This window comes from Tachypleus tridentatus, chromosome 4, assembly GCF_004210375.1.
Source record: "Tachypleus tridentatus isolate NWPU-2018 chromosome 4, ASM421037v1, whole genome shotgun sequence".
NCBI classification, from domain to species: Eukaryota; Metazoa; Arthropoda; class Merostomata; order Xiphosura; family Limulidae; genus Tachypleus; species Tachypleus tridentatus.
Genome location: NC_134828.1, coordinates 20,698,475 through 20,716,206, shown reverse-complemented (window position 1 = coordinate 20,716,206; position 17,732 = coordinate 20,698,475). Strand labels below are relative to the sequence as shown.

Below are 17,732 nucleotides of genomic sequence, written 5' to 3'. Positions count from 1 at the left end.
GTTGAACAGTCACTAAGCAAGATATTAGATATTTTCATAAGCGCTCGCTATATGCTGAACGTAGTATTTTTTATTATTTGTTTAGATATCTTAATTAATCAATTTTGTTTTGGTTTCATTTTACTTTTAGAATAAAACTATACCATTGGTTACTTGAACTCTTTCCACCACGGGGATTCTGAATGAAATAATAATGGTCCTTGTACAAAAACAACAGAACAAAAAACGTTCTTAAATATATTTGTCGTCAAACAATGTTTTCGTTACAAGATGATCTTTATAATTTTAAGCAGTAACAAGGAAATTAAAGCATAATAAAAATATAGATTTGAAGCCCATGCTATTAAAATATAGTTATTAAATAATACTAATTGTGGGAATTACAGTTTCATGTGCAAATCCAATATACTCATGAAGAAATTCTTTCGATAAGTATTTTGTAGGTAGCACTGCACCGTAGTTATTTTGATTTTTTTACGTGTGTACTGAAGGGACACGTTGGAAGACGAACAAAATTTCAAGTAGTTTAAAGTACAGTTCAAGTCCATAGTTTGGTTTATAGAAAAATATTCTTTGCAAATTTATTTTAAATTTTAATACTAGAAGATGAGCCGTGTAATTAATTTGAATCATAATTTGCATTTAGTTTATCTGTTATGGTATTTTAATCTTACGTTGTTAGTAAGCGCTGTCGAATTGACTTTTGAATTGCCAGATAATGCTAAGCAATGCTTTTACGAGGAGGTAACAGAAGGGACTTTGTCCACGATAGAGTTTCAAGTACGTACTTTTGTTTGAAGTTTTTCATTGGGCGTACAGGTACATAAATTTTTAAAACATTAACGACAGTTATATTTTACTTAAAAACTATGTTTTGAAAGTCACCCTAAACGGCGTAACTAATAGTAATAATTAATGTTGCTCCAGCATATGTGATACGGTAATTTACTAAGTTGGTTCGTTGGTTCTTAGATTGGCGTTTATATTTATAATGTTATCTTTTTTATTTATATGATTTGGTAAGCAGAATGTTATTTTACGTTTAAAAATTATGTTTAGATGCATGAATCATGGTAAGCTCACCTACAAAGTACAATGTAGGCTACAGTGCACTGACTTAGTGTCATACTGATAGTCTTTGCAAGAGTAAGTCAATGCAAAAATATAATAATGTCTTAAGCACATTAGCAAGAAGTTAAAATACTGAGAGAAAATATTTGTTTAAAATACTTTAATCTACTGAAATATTATATATGAGTTAGGAATTGACAGGGTAGGTGATACACATCTTTTTTAAGTTTTTAAGCAATAATATTACTTTACATATAAGTAGAGATATTAGGATGCCACTGAAACAACAGAAAAATAATGGAAATAAGAAAAAGTACATAAACAGAAGTTAGTATTAAATATGGGTCTAAATGAGACACTTCAAAGAAAAAAGAAATGAATTTGTTTTTTGGGGTGGCACAAGAAGTTAAAAATATTAGTGTAAAATGTCAAGAAAGATAATTTTATGGTATAACAAATATAGCTAGAATAAAAAGAATGATTAGAGACTAAAAGAGCAGCAACAAGAAATAATGAAAAAAAATGCTGTGATGAAATCAAAAACAAAAACTTAAGTTACATAAACTTAGAAAATATGAAAACAGAAAGAGAAAAAAACACTACCAAAAGTCCATAACAGAAAACAAATTAAAGGAAACCTTGTAAGTGTTGGTAACAAACAAAATAATTTATTTACACAATCCAAAGAGAACAAACAAGGAAAATATATTGTACCTTACTGATAAGGGAAAGAATACACACAAAAATAAAACCTTACACTAATTATCTAGGTACCATAAATACAAGAACTGTGGATGATACACAAACATGCAAAATAATAAATGCCAAGGAATAAGAAAATATAAACATTGAAACTGTCTCATTTGAATCTTAAATTGTTAAAAGATGGAAATGCAGAAAAATATTTTTTCAAAAAGTTCACCATTAGACACAGAAATACAGAGCATGTAAAGTATCACTAACAAAACTAGAAAAATCAGATAAGAAAAACAAACTACTGTAGAGTAAAATAAATGAAATAGTTTCTCGTGAAAATACTTGATTTGATAATATAAATAACAAAAAATGTTGAAGAAGCATTTGTTATGAAGTACATTTACAAGGAAACAAAGTTAGAGATAGAAACAGTGATATACAATAAAGAAATAACTTAGTCACATAAGAGCAGTAATTAGTAAAATTGCTAAGTGAACAAAAGTAAAGAGAGGGTATACACAGATATCAAATCAAGATTCAGAGAATATAGAATATATGTAGAGAAGGGAGACATGTAAAAGAGCTTCAGTGACATTAATAGAAATATCAATAACACATTAAAATCAGATACAGATAAATAACATTGTTAGAAAGTATATAAAACATTACAAGACATTTGCATGCTATACTCAGTAGTGACGTAATAAATGAAGAAAGAAAAATGTAAAGGCCAAAAAAACTATAAACAAAAATATCACTCTTTATCTCATTTATCAAAATAATTAGAGAAAAACATTAACATTGTGGAAACAGTAAAATGCTTAATAAGCACTACAATTACTGCATACACAAAATCACAAACACAATAAAAATATCCATAAAATGGTATGAAAATATTTATAACATATGACCCCTTTCCTATGTAAACAATAAGTTAAGAAAACAGGTAAATCATGTATTGAAATTTTGTTAATCTGGAAATGGAAATAAAAGCTAATGACGACACATGTACCAACACATACAGGAAAACTTTCACACATAGAAAGGCTATAAAGAACAAGCAAGAAACAACAGAAAAAAATAAAATATATAGTTAAGAAACATCTAAGGAATTATGTAAGGAAAAGTAAAGATAACTACGAAATGATGGAATAGCCTATTAGTAAATAAATTACCAAAAACAAAGTGATGTTCCTACATGGAATATTAGTTTATTTTACTTAAAATACATTCAATTTTTTTAAATTATGGTACTTCTTAATGGTAAAGACGGACAATGATTCCAAATAATTCATGTGTCAAAGAATCTGTGACATCAAGTTTCTAAGCAAAAGACCAACCATTCAAAGTATTGGTTATGATACACTATGGACATATATATTAATAATATGGGAAAAAAGATCACTAAAATTTCTGGTATAACAATTTAAAAATTTCTGAAATGACAACTTTGTCATTTTCTACCTACCCACTTGATCAAGTCAGTAGTGCTAGTCCCGAGACTGCTCTGCTTATCACTACAAGATTTATCCAACTTACTTGACTGGTCTGTGGATATCTGCATTTGATATTTCAATAAAAATCTATATAGTGATTAAAAGTTAGAGAAAAATAACCTTTAAATTCTAGATAATTATAAAGGAACCAATGTCTTTGAGGTTTTACTAGTGAAATATTTAAAGTTAATTGAGGGTTAGGCTTAATTAGACTTTATTTTATATTAATTTTGAACCAACATACAACATTCAGTAAAACATTGAAAATTTTGACCCAGAACTTGTCACACTCACAGTGATATATTTATGAAGGATTAATAAGTTGTTTTCTGTGCAAGAAACATCATCTTTCTCAATACTACTAAATACCATTAACAGTTACTACAGTTATAATTAACAAGTGAGAAATTTAAGAAGTATGATGTTTTATGGTTTGTATAAATATACAAGGAGACCCTGTTTTATTCAAGTAATAGGTTTCCTAGGAATTAAGAAATTAGAGCTATCACAACCATTGTTATGGAATTGTAATACATGAACAGTTGCTTTTTAATTAGAATAATTGTATAAACCACTATGTCTCAGTGATTAACTCTGTTGAACTGGTTATTAAATACAATAATATCACACAGACAATGAACTAATCAAAATTAGTTTTCAACTATCTAAGTAACCAAAATATTGCCGTTATGATTTCTTATGTTTTGACTACTTTATTAGTGTCATAACCTAAAGTAACCATTTAATTTAAATAATCCAGTAGTTGGAAATAATCAATTAATGAGCCAATTATTAATTTATTAGCAAATTCTACTTCCTGCTCAGCTCTAAAAACAATGTACACTGGCCACACACTGTCTCATTTTTGATCAGGATACCAAATACTCTTGCACTTTAAATTATTTTGTATATATTCATTATATTTCATTTCTTATTAATTTAATGAGGTGTAATGCTTGATATTCTTAAAGTTGTAAGAATAATTTTATGCAGTAGTCATACATAATGATGATTTTAGCCTTGAGTTAATAATGTTCTTAATTGTAATGAGAAGCATGAAGATCATAAAATTTCCAGCAGAGAATCAGTTTTAGAGGAGTTTTATGTTAATTGTGAATAATTCTACTTATTCTAGATTAATTTTCCATTTGAAAATAATGATGCAAGGTCACACAGGCACGTCTCTTCTACTTGTAAATCTTTCACTTAAAAATTTTTTGTCTCTTTACTGCATAGGAATCCTTTATTTGAGAATATTACTATAAATCTACACATCTTTTCACTATTTTAAGAATCATCTTTTAGAGGATGTTGGTATAAGTTCACACATGTTTCTTTACTACTTAGGAATCTTTTTCTTTAGTTTTTTTATAGTTTCATTAGTGTTTATGTAGGGGGAAGTGAGATCTTAAGGGGCATAATGGCTGTGCCTCAGATTTTGTTCTTTTCATAAATTTATCTTTTTTTTTTGTACATCTGATTCTTTATATTTAAATAATCAGTATGTGGATGCAATGATGGACTCTGGAAAAATGATGTAATATTTGAAGCTGACTATTGTGGCCAAATTCATTAATAGCAGTTCTGGGTTCCAAAGCAAAACAATCAGTGGACCATAAAATGGGACTGCTTTCTATTGTGACACTTTTTTATCTCATTATTAATACCAGTAAATAGTTAATTATGTTTTGTTCCAAATTTTAATTTTAAATCAGAAAATTTATCTGTAGATACTCTGCTTGAGCCACAGAGCAGTTATCCTCCCATCCTTAATTTTGGCAGGCCTAGTTGTGTCAATTGTAACTCCAATTTGTTAAAAGATTCATGAAATTACAGATTTTTGAGTTCTATTTCACTATTTGAATCTGTTGTCAGAGAGCATTAGGAAAATATTTTAAAGTTGTTGCTAATAAATAGCACTGAATATACTCTGTATCTTAATAAGAGGATCATTTTTAATTGAATTCTAATGGCATCTTATGATAATCAGTAATGATGTTAAGTTAGTAGACATTCCTAACTGTACTAACATTTTTGTAGTATTATACACACATATTTGATGAGCTGAGCTATCACATGGCAGGTGCCTACAAGTCTCAGTAAATTCCAAGATAATACCCCCCCACACACACACTTAACACAGTCAGCTATGTACCTCACGTGTTTGTCGGAGAGATTTGCATGCCACTTGCCTTGAGGTAACTTTCACCTAATTTCATGTGATCTAATGTGAATTACACTACTGCATGATGTAATCATGGGGTGATGTCTTCCACCAATAGCAGGGTGATAAACATCCATGCATGATAATCCCTGGGCATTTTCTTTTCCATTCCTTTATAGATATTGCAAATTAAACTACTGAGAATAAATAGAGCTATTTACTATAGTGTAACTCTGGTTTTCAGGCATTTTCTTTTCCATCTCATTGCCTGTGTTCTTTATTCATTTTGTGATTTAGAATTCTTGGGTTTATCTCTTCCTTCTCTCCTTCCTTGTTATTAGATTTTATATTGTTTTTTTTATCTTTTATCTAATAGCTCTTTCTCATGCCTAAATGCTTGTACATCTCATGTTTGTGACTCCTTTTGTCTTAATTTGTAGATTTTCTTCTTTTTCTTTTCCAAATTCCCTGTTATTGGTATCTCTATGGACAGCTTGGGGATTGAGACCATAACCTTTTATTTCACTTTCCAGTTTTCCCTTTTCATATTTCTTATCTTTGTCTCTTAGTTATTTTGTATTCCATTTTCTACCTCAACATTTTGTCATAGGCACTTAATGCTTCATTAGAAATTTGTTTTCTTCTCTCTTTGGCCTCTATTCCTGCTGTTAGGAATTTTGTTTTTGTTTTTCCAGATTTTGTTTTTCTCTTTCTTGAACTTGTTCTTTACTTCTATTCTTCATTTATATATATATTTTTTTCCTTTTCTCACATCCCATTTTGAATTCCAGAACTTTATTTCATTTTTTCTCATTTTCTCTTTACTGGTACCATTTTTATTCGTTTATAAGACGGGTCCCAACTTCACCTAAGAGATTGTCGATATTCTGTTTAGACTCGTTTATAAGACGAAGGAAGGAAAGCAGGTAACGAGAGAAAAGTGAAAAAAATGGAAATTAATAGAAACCTAATTTTGGGTTTAGATATCGATATTCGATTTCAGATTAGAAGGAGAAAAATAGAAGAGATAGAAAAGTGAAAATAAATGAATAAATCCAAACTCGGTGTTCAAGCGTTTAATGGAATTTCATCAACTATTTTATTTACTGTATGATAAATATTCATATTTAAAACACATAACAAAGAACAATCTAACGCACAAAACTTATCACAACATATTTCAGTATCAAAGTACGTTTATGCTAACTTTTAAACCACATTTCTTCAAAGTATTAAAAGAGTTTACACAAACTGCACTTTAATAGAACACAGCAAATCAGTATGCAAGTTATGAAATTCAAAAGCCTTCAAATTATTCGTTGTCACTATCTCCAAACAGTTCATAAAACTACTCCTCGGACAATCCATCATCATAGAGGTCACATTCCTCCATGTTCTCCTCCTGCTCTACGTCATCTCTGCCGCCGATAAACTCACTGAAAAGTTCATCATCCTCACTGCCGTCAATGGAATTCGAAATTCTGCATTTGAGGAACGATCTGATAAACTGAGTGAACTAAATTTATTTTCTATGTCTGTAGACCTCGCCTATAAGACGGGCCCCCCAATTTGAGCCCGAAATCTCGAGGCAAAATCCCCGTCTTATAAGCGAGTAAACACGGTAGTTTTGTTTTTCACAATTTTTACCAGTGACTGTCACATGTACAATTCTTTGGATGTCTCTCTCTCTCTCTTCTGCTGTTCTACTCACTCTCATATTGACAATTGTTTTACATTTCTTCATCTTGGTCTCTTTCTACTCTCTTCTTTTCTTTCCATTCCCCAAATCTAATTGGCAGTCTTTTTTCCCAGTTCTGTGGTTGGTCATAATCATATAACTTCCTACACATCTATATTGGTCTATCATTTCTTTGTTTTCTGTTCTTTCTTTCTTGTAAATTCCATCTCTTGATCTTCTCTACTCAGTATTAGACCCTTTTCTATTCCTTGGTATTGTAATGGCCTTCACTTGTAATGATATTTAAAAGCATGGAGCTGACATTTCTTTCTTGGACTGATTTTTTCTGTTAATTAATTCTTGGATGTTTTTTCTTCTCTTACCTACTGCCCCCTAGTGGCTCAGCAGTATGTCTATGGACTTACACCCCCAAAAACTGGGTTTTGATACCCATGGTTGGAAGAGCTCAGATCACCCATTGTGTAGCTTTGTGCTTAATTCAAACACAATTCTTACCTCCTTTCCTGTGGCTACTTGGGTGGGGGGGAAGGGAGACTTGTCCCTAAATCTTGATCATTTTTCACAACTATTCTATGTTTAATACCAATTCTATGTATACTGCAGGATGTGTTATTTCACAAGACCATTTGAGGTATACTTATGGCATATCTGTATATTTGCCATTTTGTCCAGTCCAGATCATGCTTGTTCTACAGACTATTGTGGTAAAATGCTAGCACAAAAGGTGTATTTTCTCTGCTTACTGGCTCACACTTGCTAGCTTTTCAAAATAGGATATCAAGGTCTTCTATTGCACTGTCTCTGGTAAAAGATCTTTCTCAACTGAAGGACCATCAGGGACTTGAGCACTTTGGACCAATGTTACTTAGCAGTTCCTAGCTACTGGGATAGTGGACAGTGGAGAGCTCTCACTGATTAGATTTGTATGCTGAAGTGATATACAACTGATTATCAATATGGTGAAAAGTGGTCTGTGGTGACAGTGTCATTGTAGTAAGCCACCCCTCATATAGCTACACTTATAACATGTGCTACTTGTGCTAATCTCCTCAGTAGAGTTGAGGCAAAAATACTGCATAATACTGTTTTCTCCTTTTGCAGCTACTGTCTGTTCAGTTGAAGTGAGCATGTAACATGATGCTGTGCCTTCCTACAACCACAGTCTGTTCAGTAAAGTTGAGGTAATTTGCTCCACCTGTGTCCTCCTCCTGTGGGCATTATCAGTTTAGTTAAGGTGAGTATGCACTACTATACCATGGTGATGTCTGTTCATTGGAGTTCAGGTGCCACATGTCCATTGGCTTCCTTCAGGCACTTTCTGAAGGGAGTTTATCCAGGTAAATCTTGGCATCAGTCCCTCCACCCTTTTGACATGGAGTTCTAACTGATTGTGGTAATGTCTTGGAAGTTTATGTTTTTTTTACCTAAAATGTATTTCTGTGAGATAACTCTTTTCTTCCCGAATATTCCTCACATATCTGGTGCACCTTTTCCTCATCAAATAATGGATTTCTCTAGTGCAAATGCATAGGGGGAATTATGTATGGAAGTGTTACCCTTTTATTGTGGGAGTTTTGCTTCATCATTTATCATGCAGTAGCACAGTTCATATAATTTTATTGCTCTTTGAACTATGTCTGAGTACTAATCCTGTGAAATTGAAAAACAAAAACAAACTACACTATACAGCTGTTGTGTAGTTTAGTTATGTGAATGAATTATGTATTTCAAGCAACTTTGCATTTTTTTACTAACCTGATAAGTATCTAATTGTTACATTTTAGTTACTCGTGTAGTATTAAATAAAATACAATCATAAATAATGAAATATGTTTAAACAGTTTATTTTTGCTGTTGGCTTACTAGTGAATCTTAAGCTTTGTTTTTTACAAAGATGATACTGGTACTGAAATTTTGAAATAAAAGTAACTTGATCCATTCTAATGTGTAAAATTACTGTAATGTTAGCTAATGATGAGAAAAAAAGATGCAATTATTGCTTGAAACAGATATTTGTACTTTTCACAGGCTTGTATGCACTTGACTTGCATATTTTTGTAATGGCTAACGCTAAGGATGTTTTCGTAAGAAAGAAGTATTAAAAAGATAGTCACTGTTGGTTCTTATTTTGCTAACTTTAGTGATAAAAATGTTTTATTATAAACTACTTGTTTAAAGCAGTATACCCTTCCACTCTTATTGATACATTTTCTATTTTTTAATGTCAGCTGATCTTGTTACATTCATGCAACCCTCGCTGTGGATTCCTGTACTTGGTGAGGGGACCTCCCAGGGAAGGTTCTGTTCTTTCAGGTTACCTCTTCTGGGATCTAAACATCCACTCGCATGTTTACCATGCATGACAACCCATGAAGGGGACAAGAGAATCCTGATAGTTGAAGGGTCCAACCATAACACACCACTTTGGCCTTGAATTCCTGAAGACGGGCAACCTTGGGGTGGCTCCTCTTGGGTCAGTCGGCTGGTTCATTTATGCTAAAGTTAACCGAGTACCAGTGTTGGAAGTTCTCGACGGGTGTTGTGGACATTGTGTCTGATGCTGGTGTTTGGTTATAGTGCTTACGAAACCCTGGCATTGCTGCAGTGTCCTTGCATGACATTCTAGTGTGTCCCCTCATAGAACTTCATGGTGGGTTGGGTCACTGGGCACTGAAATTTTCTTTTTTTCCTATGGATCCTCTTACAAAAAATTTAAATAAAATAGTGAAAAATAGTCAGTAGGTAAAGGACAATGTCTTGAAGACTTTGATCAGTAATCTTCAATGTCTGTACCACCATTTGTACCTCATTTTCTCATCCTACATTCTTTTTTAGAAAAACTTTAGGGCAAATGCCCCCTTTTTTATTCAAAAGGAACTGGAGGGATTTGCTAGGTCTCCAAAGTCAGTAAAAAAGCTTTGATCTGGAGACATATTGGTTGAAACATCCACATCCCAACACAGTGAACTCCTCTTGAATTCAAAGGCTATTTGGGATGTACCTATTGAGGTTATCTCTTATGCTACCTTGAATTCATCACGAGGAGTTATTGTTGAAAGGGATTTGAAGAACATCCCTGAGTCAGAGATTTTTGCTGGTTTCTCCACTCGAGTTTCTCTAGTGAGGCGCATCTCCACTCGCAGAGATGGAGTTACACTGCTGACACATGTTCTCGTTTTGACATTTACATCACCACGTGCACCTGCCACCATCAAGGCAGGTTATCTAAATTGCAAGGTATGGCTGTACATTCCAAACCCTCTCCAATGTTTCCAATGTCAAGAGGTTCGACCACTCAAAAACGTCATGTCGTCTTTCCCTGACGTATTTGTTGTGGTGGCAAGGACCACGATGCCTATGAGTGTGAAACGGACCCACATTGTGTCAACTGCAATGGTTCTCACCCTTCCTACTTTTGTTCTTGCCCTAAATGGTTGGAGGAAAAAGAAGTGTAGCATTTGAAAATGACTTGTAACATCACATATCCTAAGGCTCGGAAATTGCTGTCCACCACTTCATCTCGGACATATGCTGCTGCACTTCATTCCACCACTACAGTGGGAGTGCAGACAGATCTCTTTGTGCCTCCAAGAGAATTGTTCTCAAAACAAATGAAAAGCCTTTTGACCTCCATGGTTAAAAAAGTTGATGAATCAACTTCTACACCCATCGCTGTTCCTCTCATACATTCCAACAAACCCCATGATCCACATCTTTTGGCTCCAGGTACAGGCATTTCTTCAGATACATGGGCAAAGACCTGCCCAACCGACTCAGGGCAGGATCCATGGAGGTCAATAGACCTCCCCCAAATAAGGACAGTAAAGATAAAAGACATAGTCATAAACAGAAGGGTTCTTCAGCCAATTTGCCTACACATCATTAAAAATGGCCAATGTGATACAATGGAACTGTCGAGGTTCACATTCTAATCTGGATGATATCAATACACTGATTGCTTCCTACCATCCTGTATGTCTTTCCTTACAAGAAACATTTCTAAACTTTGCCAATACAGTCACCTTTTGGCAGTTTTCATTGGTTGATCAACTTGTGCCCACCCTGTCTTTGTAACTCAACATGTCTTTGGAGGCTGTAGCCATCCGTGTTTCCTTGGGTCATAGCATCACTGTTTCTTCTCTCTACCTGTCACCTGGGAGAGACATATGATCAATCAGACCTTGCTGCTCTCATTGAACAGTTGCCATCTCCCTTTCTAATCCTGGGGGACTTTAATGGACATCATTCCCTCTGGGGGAAGTGCTGTTATTGATAGGAGGGGTCACTCTGTATTGCATATGCTCTCTGATCACAACCTTTCCCTTTTCAATACTGGTTCTCCCACTTATTTTCATATACCTAGTCAGTCCTTTACTGCTATTGATCTCTTGGTTTGCTCCCTTTCATTATTCTCCCATTTTTCGTGGAGGGTTGACAATAATCCACGAGGCAGTGATCCTTTGAGAGAGACTGGCCATGGTCGATGCCACCCTACCCACATGCCCCAGTGGAAGCTGGATCAGGCAGACTGGTCCACTTTTACTGCTCTCGCAGAACTTGATCCTGCCATCATCTGTCAGCCATCAATACATGACTGTGTGGCAGCAGTAATTGACTATATTATACAAGCAACTGCTTAATGTATTCCTAAAACCTTGACACATTTTCCAGTATATCCCTGTCCATGGTGGAATCCTTTCTGCCACATGGCACGGAAGGCTCAAAAACAGGCCTGGTATACTTTCCGTAGATATCCCACACTTTCAAACCACATCGCTTTCCAGCAGGCCCATGCACATGCTAGGTGGGTAAGACAAAACAGCCAGAAGGAATCTTGTATTAAGTTCACAACTGGCATATCTTCTACCACCAGTTCCAAGATCATATGGGACAAGGTTCAAAAAGGTCAGTGGGCACTACAATTCTGTCCCCTCTCGATCTTACTTTCTGATGGCCAAGAAGTAGCTGATGTCCTGATCATCACTGATACTCTAGGTGAAAGCTTTTGCCAGGTACCTAGTGCTTCTGCTTGTTCCTCCACCTTCATGGCCATCAAGACTTGAGCAGAGTGATCACCTCTTTCCTTTCGAACTGACTATCTTTTTTACTATAATCATCCCTTTACATTGGTGGAACTGAAACTGGCTCTTCATCGATCTGGCAGTACATCTATTGGACCAGATGATGTACACTATGACATGCTGTGCCATCTATCTCCTGCTTCTCTTGATATTCTTCTAATTGTTTTTAACCAGATCTGGCAGGAGAATGTTTTTCCTAATGCCTGGCACCAGGCTATTATTTTACCTTTCTCTAAGCCTGGGAAAGATCCCAAGATTCCTTTAAACTTCCATCCAATTACTTTGACGAGCTGTCTCTGTAAGACCTTAGAGAGGATGGTTAATGCTTGTCTTGTTTGGTTCCTCAAATCAAACAACCTCCCTTGCCCACCCAGTGTGGGTTCCAACAACAGCACTCCACCATGGAACACTTAATTAGACTTGAAACAATAATCAGAGAAGCCTTTCTCAAATGACATCTTGTATCAATATTTTTTGACATTAAGAAGGCTTATGACACAACATGGAGATAAGGCATTTTGCGAGACCTCCATGTATATGGGTTACATGGACATTAACCCATTTTAATTAAAAATTTTTTAACGGACAGGAGATTCCAAGTTCATGTGGGTTCGAAACTTTCCCGTTCTTTTCTTCAGGAACTTGGGGTCCCTCAGGGCTGTGTTTTGAGTATCACTCTTTTCACTGTAAAGATTAATGCTATCACTGAACAACTCCCTCTCACTGTTGCAAACGGGCTCTATGTCAACAACTTTCACATCTCATGTCAGTCATTGAACATGAGATGTATTGAACAGCAACTACAAACTGCTTTCGATCGTGTACTGAAGTGGACCACAGCAAACGGCTTTAATTTCTCTCTCCCTAAAATCATTTGCATGCACTTTTGCTGCCAACAGGGTATTTACCCTGATCCTGAACTCTGTATCAGTGAAGTTTCCCTGCCTGTGGTCCCTGAGACCAAATTCTTGGGGCTTATCTTTGACTGTAAGCTGACCTTTATACCACACTTCAAGCAGCTACAGGTCAAATGCACAAGAGCACTGAACATCCTCTGTGTCCTCTCTACCACTAGTTGGGGAGTGGATCGGTGTTCTATGCTAAAGATATATTGTACTCTTATTCGATCGAAACTCGACTATAGAACACTTGTCTATAGCTCTGATAGACTCTCGGCCTTAAAGATACTGGACTCCATTCATCATCAAGGACTCTGACTCTACACTGGGGCTTTTTGCACTTCCCCAGTTCAGAGCTTATACGTAAAATCTCATGAACCTTCTCTGTACCTTTGCTATTTGCAACTCTCTTTACTATATTCTTCAAAACTTCATTCCTTATCAAAGCATCCCACCTGTGATTGTGTTTCCCTTCCCCGGTGGGCCATACTTTTTCACTACAGACGATCTGCCATTGTTCTTTTTTGCCTTCACGTCCAGGTGCAATTGGATGAATTGGGTCCGTAGTTGGATAACATTGCAGTATCCACTGGTCAGCCCATCCCACCATGGCTGATTACAGTCCCCAAATGTGACCTTTCTTTAAGTCATCTGAGAAAGGCAGATACTCCTGATTGGAAGTACCATCTTTTATTTACTGAACATCTTTCGAACAATCTTTCCATTACAATTTATACTGATAGTTCCAAATCAGGTGACTCTGTGGGCTTTGCCATGGTTTGTTGTGGTTCAGTGGTTGCGTGCAGAATCCCCTCTACAGCTTCTGTGGTCACTGCTGAACTGTATGCCATTTTTCTTGCCCTGGATCATATTGAAGCTAAGCAGTACTCCAACTGCACTATTTATACTGACTTGCTTAGTTCTCTACTGGCCCTGGAATTACTTCATGTTGGTTCATACCCTGTTCTCACTGATATTCAAAACTGATTAACCCATTTCTCATTAACTGCTACTTCTATCCAGTTTTTCTGGATACCAGGCCACGTTGGTATTTGCAGGAACAAGCTTGCAAACATGGCAGCTAAATCTATCTGCTCTGGCACTATCACCACTGTGCCTATTCCATACATGGACTATGGTCCTGTATTCAAGGCTTGGCTACGTGCCAATTGGCAGTCGACTTGGAGTGAGCAAAGTGACAACAATCTTTTCCAAATAAAACTATATATTGGACTTTGGCTGCCTTGCTTCTTTAAGGATCGGAAAGAGGAAGTTGTTCTAACTAGACTACGCATTGGTCACAGTTTTTTAACTCATCGTTTTCTTTTATCTGAGACTGATACACCAGTGTGTAGTTTGTGTAACACTTAAATCATTGTAAGCCACATTTTACTTTCTTGCCATCATTACGACTCTCAACAACAGCACTATTTTAAATATGTTCTTTCCCAAGGTTTCTCCATAACATTAGACAGTGTTATTGGTGAGGGTGACACTGTCCACCTAGATAAAGTTTTGAGTATTTTAAAGGTCATTAATCTTTTTAATGTCGTTTAAGTGTTTTATATTTATTCATTAAACCATTTTTATTGTGGTTCCCTTTTAATAGTCACAATCTCTCTAGTTCAATTTGAAATTGGAAAATGGCCAGAAAATTAAATAACTCGACACCAGGACTGGAAAGGCCAACTTTAGGTGACTAATGCTGCTGTTTGAAATTTCTGTTAGTCATCCTGGTGAGTTATTATTACAATTTTGCTGCATGTCTTATAACACTTTTATTACTTTACTTTTTGATACTGTCCATAATGACACATAACCCTGAACCAGGACTAGAAAGGCCAATTTCAGGTGACTGATGGTGGTTCTTGTACTTACCTGTTAGTCTTCCTGGCAGGTTATGATAATTACCATTATGCTATAGAAAGTCCTTTACAACTTCTATTACTGTAGTTTCTCTCTTAACATTGTAGACTGGATGTCAACATTGGTTTTATGCCATTTATGTTTTTAATTGCTGTTTTGTTTTACCTTCATTTCCTTTTATGAATTTTACTACATTTATTTTACTTTTACCTTTTTACCAGATGTTTGACACAGATAGCCTAGCTGCTTTGTGCCATAAAACACTAAATCAACCAACTACATTCCTGCAAGCTGTCTGAAAACTTTGAATCCTGGGAGATAATTCCAGAAGGTAGAAAACATCTTTTACTGATGTTACCATGACATGATATGGTGCTTCTCTTGCAAAGTTTTCTGTTTTCTCATTCACTTCTACCCTGGTACATAAGCTAGATGATGGTCTTACTATACTTTCTGTCATCTATATGGATCCCAACCAAGTCTATGCAGTGCTATTTGTCTGTCAGAAATAATACGATGATGGCACTGTTTGTAATAAGACATTGCTTTAACTAATCTGGAAAAAGCTTGCTTTATTGCTTCCAGCTTCATCATTATACTGTTTGTGGGAAGCTTGAATGCATAACTTGATTTATGTATAATGTTATTGCTCTACAAGACAAAATATGTCCAATTAGCATTCTTGCTCTGTGATACAATAACCACCTGTGGTAATGGTGACTGGTCACCATAATCTCAAAATAGGACTTGCAGGCTTTCTTTCTGTTTGAACTTCCGTCTACTACATGTATTTTCTGCCCAGTCTGATTTCCAAAGATCCTTGTGATATTGAATGTTTATTTCAAGTGGAAATGTCTGAGATTTAGTTGCAACCAATGTAAGTCAGCAGTGGATGTGTGGTACCTGTCCAGTCATGACTATCTCATGAGATACCTTTTAGAAATTATGTGCTTGACTGATATCTGTGGGATTATGGTGAAGCGTTAATGTCTCAGTTGAGAAGGGCAATGATTCAATGATTGAATGCGTGGTCTTTACACTGCAAGGCACAAGTTAAGAAATTTGCTTGTAAATAATGTTTCTGCTGTGTGATGTTGATGAATCTTGTGAGGTGTAATTGGGTAGGAGGTGGCTGTAGCACATCTTGTGACCATTCTTAAACTGCTGTTTCGTATTCCAGTCTTTATTTAGCTGTGTAGAATTTGTAGTGATAATTGTTACTGTCTAATCCAGAATGAAGCATATAAGATGGGTAGTACATAAGCAGATGATGTTCTTCAGTTCTAGTTCCTGCTGTAACATTCAGAATATTGATACCTTTGGTAGCTCAGGTTACTGTGGCCAGTGGAGGTGTCACTGTTAAAAGTTGACTTTTTTAACTTCATTCTACATTTTGACCCAGAGGCTGGGATGGTCAATTTAGTTTGATACCAATCAGTGGAACAGTCTGATAGCATAAATGTGTGTATACTGGTGATATCAATGGGATTGAGGCTCCATAAATTTTGGTAGAACCACATAATATCTTGTCATTAATATAACCACAATGTTTGGATAGTTTCTTGATGTTGCTTTCTTTACATAACATTTTCGTGCAGATAAAAAGAAGAAAAAAAAGCTACATCTGTACATATATTCTAAAATAATACATACCTCCTTTCACACTTATATATATCAGTTGACTGCCATGGTTTCTTCCTTTGCCCATCTTAGTATTGGTCTTATTTTTCCTCCCTTAATTCAGTGGTATATAAACCCCACTTAACTGCTCTTGGTGATATCTGTCTCATGAAGTTTTCCACCTTCGTCATTGCACTCTCTATCCTGATACTATATAAAATCACTTCATTCACATGATGTTATAACTTTTTTTCTCTAGAAATAATTCACTGATGTGTTTCTCTATACTATTACTACAATCATTGGAGATACTTTGAGCATTCTTAGCAGCATCTAGTTGAATTTCATTTATAAAAAAAAGACTAACAAGCTGATATATAGTATAAATTCCTGGATTATTATTTCTGACACAGAGGCAATTCATGTCTATTCTTTGTCCTCTCTGATATATAGTGTCACACAACATTGTGGAGGTTTTTTTTTATTCTTGGTTGTGGTTGTGTCTGTCAGTGACCTTATTTGTAGTGAGATAAAGATGTATATTCGGTTCAGTGGTGCTTCTCCAGGGTCTCTGAGATTGCAATTGTGGCAGTCATGGTCATTTTGGAGTGAGATTTGATTATTTTTTTTATTTCTGCACATTCGTTTATTCTGTTACCTTCTCAGGTCCCTTGAGGTTATTCAGTTTCCCAGGATTTATCCTTATTTACATTGAAAAGGTGGGTATGAAATTCTTCCATATTGATTATTCTGGGCTCTCTTTGAGGACAAAGAATCTACCATGAGTCATAACTAATCAGGTTAGTCACATTTACATGTCCTTAGCAGCTTGGTTTAATTGTTAACTAGAGGATGTTGTGTAACTGCTTTGTAGACCTCTGCTAATACTTTTCTATTATCTGTATGATCTGGCAATATCTTCATTTGAGGGTGTTCAACAACTTCCCTGTAGCTATTTTAACCACTTCCCCCTGGATTATACAGAGGGGTGAGTATTTTAATTGCTATGCTTGTCTATTCTTTATCTCTCAGGGTTCCTTACCTCATTTTCACAGGATTCCACTTTGTGACATGTGCCCCTCAGGGTGGATTTCTGTACGTGGTGAGGGGACCTCCCAGGGAAGGTTCTGTTCTTTCAGT

At 35.4% G+C, this 17,732-nt stretch overlaps 1 protein-coding gene across 1 annotated transcript in view; it reads left to right on the top strand.

Annotated features, from left to right (window-relative positions):
• Positions 1-457: 457 nt before the first annotated feature.
• Positions 458-17,732, top strand: part of LOC143248639 (transmembrane emp24 domain-containing protein 7-like) — a 32,616-nt gene continuing 15,341 nt past the window's right edge. The window contains exon 1 of the mRNA XM_076497156.1: positions 458-780. Within this exon, the coding sequence (XP_076353271.1) occupies positions 607-780 (174 nt within the window). The 5' untranslated portion in view covers positions 458-606. The remainder of the gene's footprint in view (positions 781-17,732) is intronic.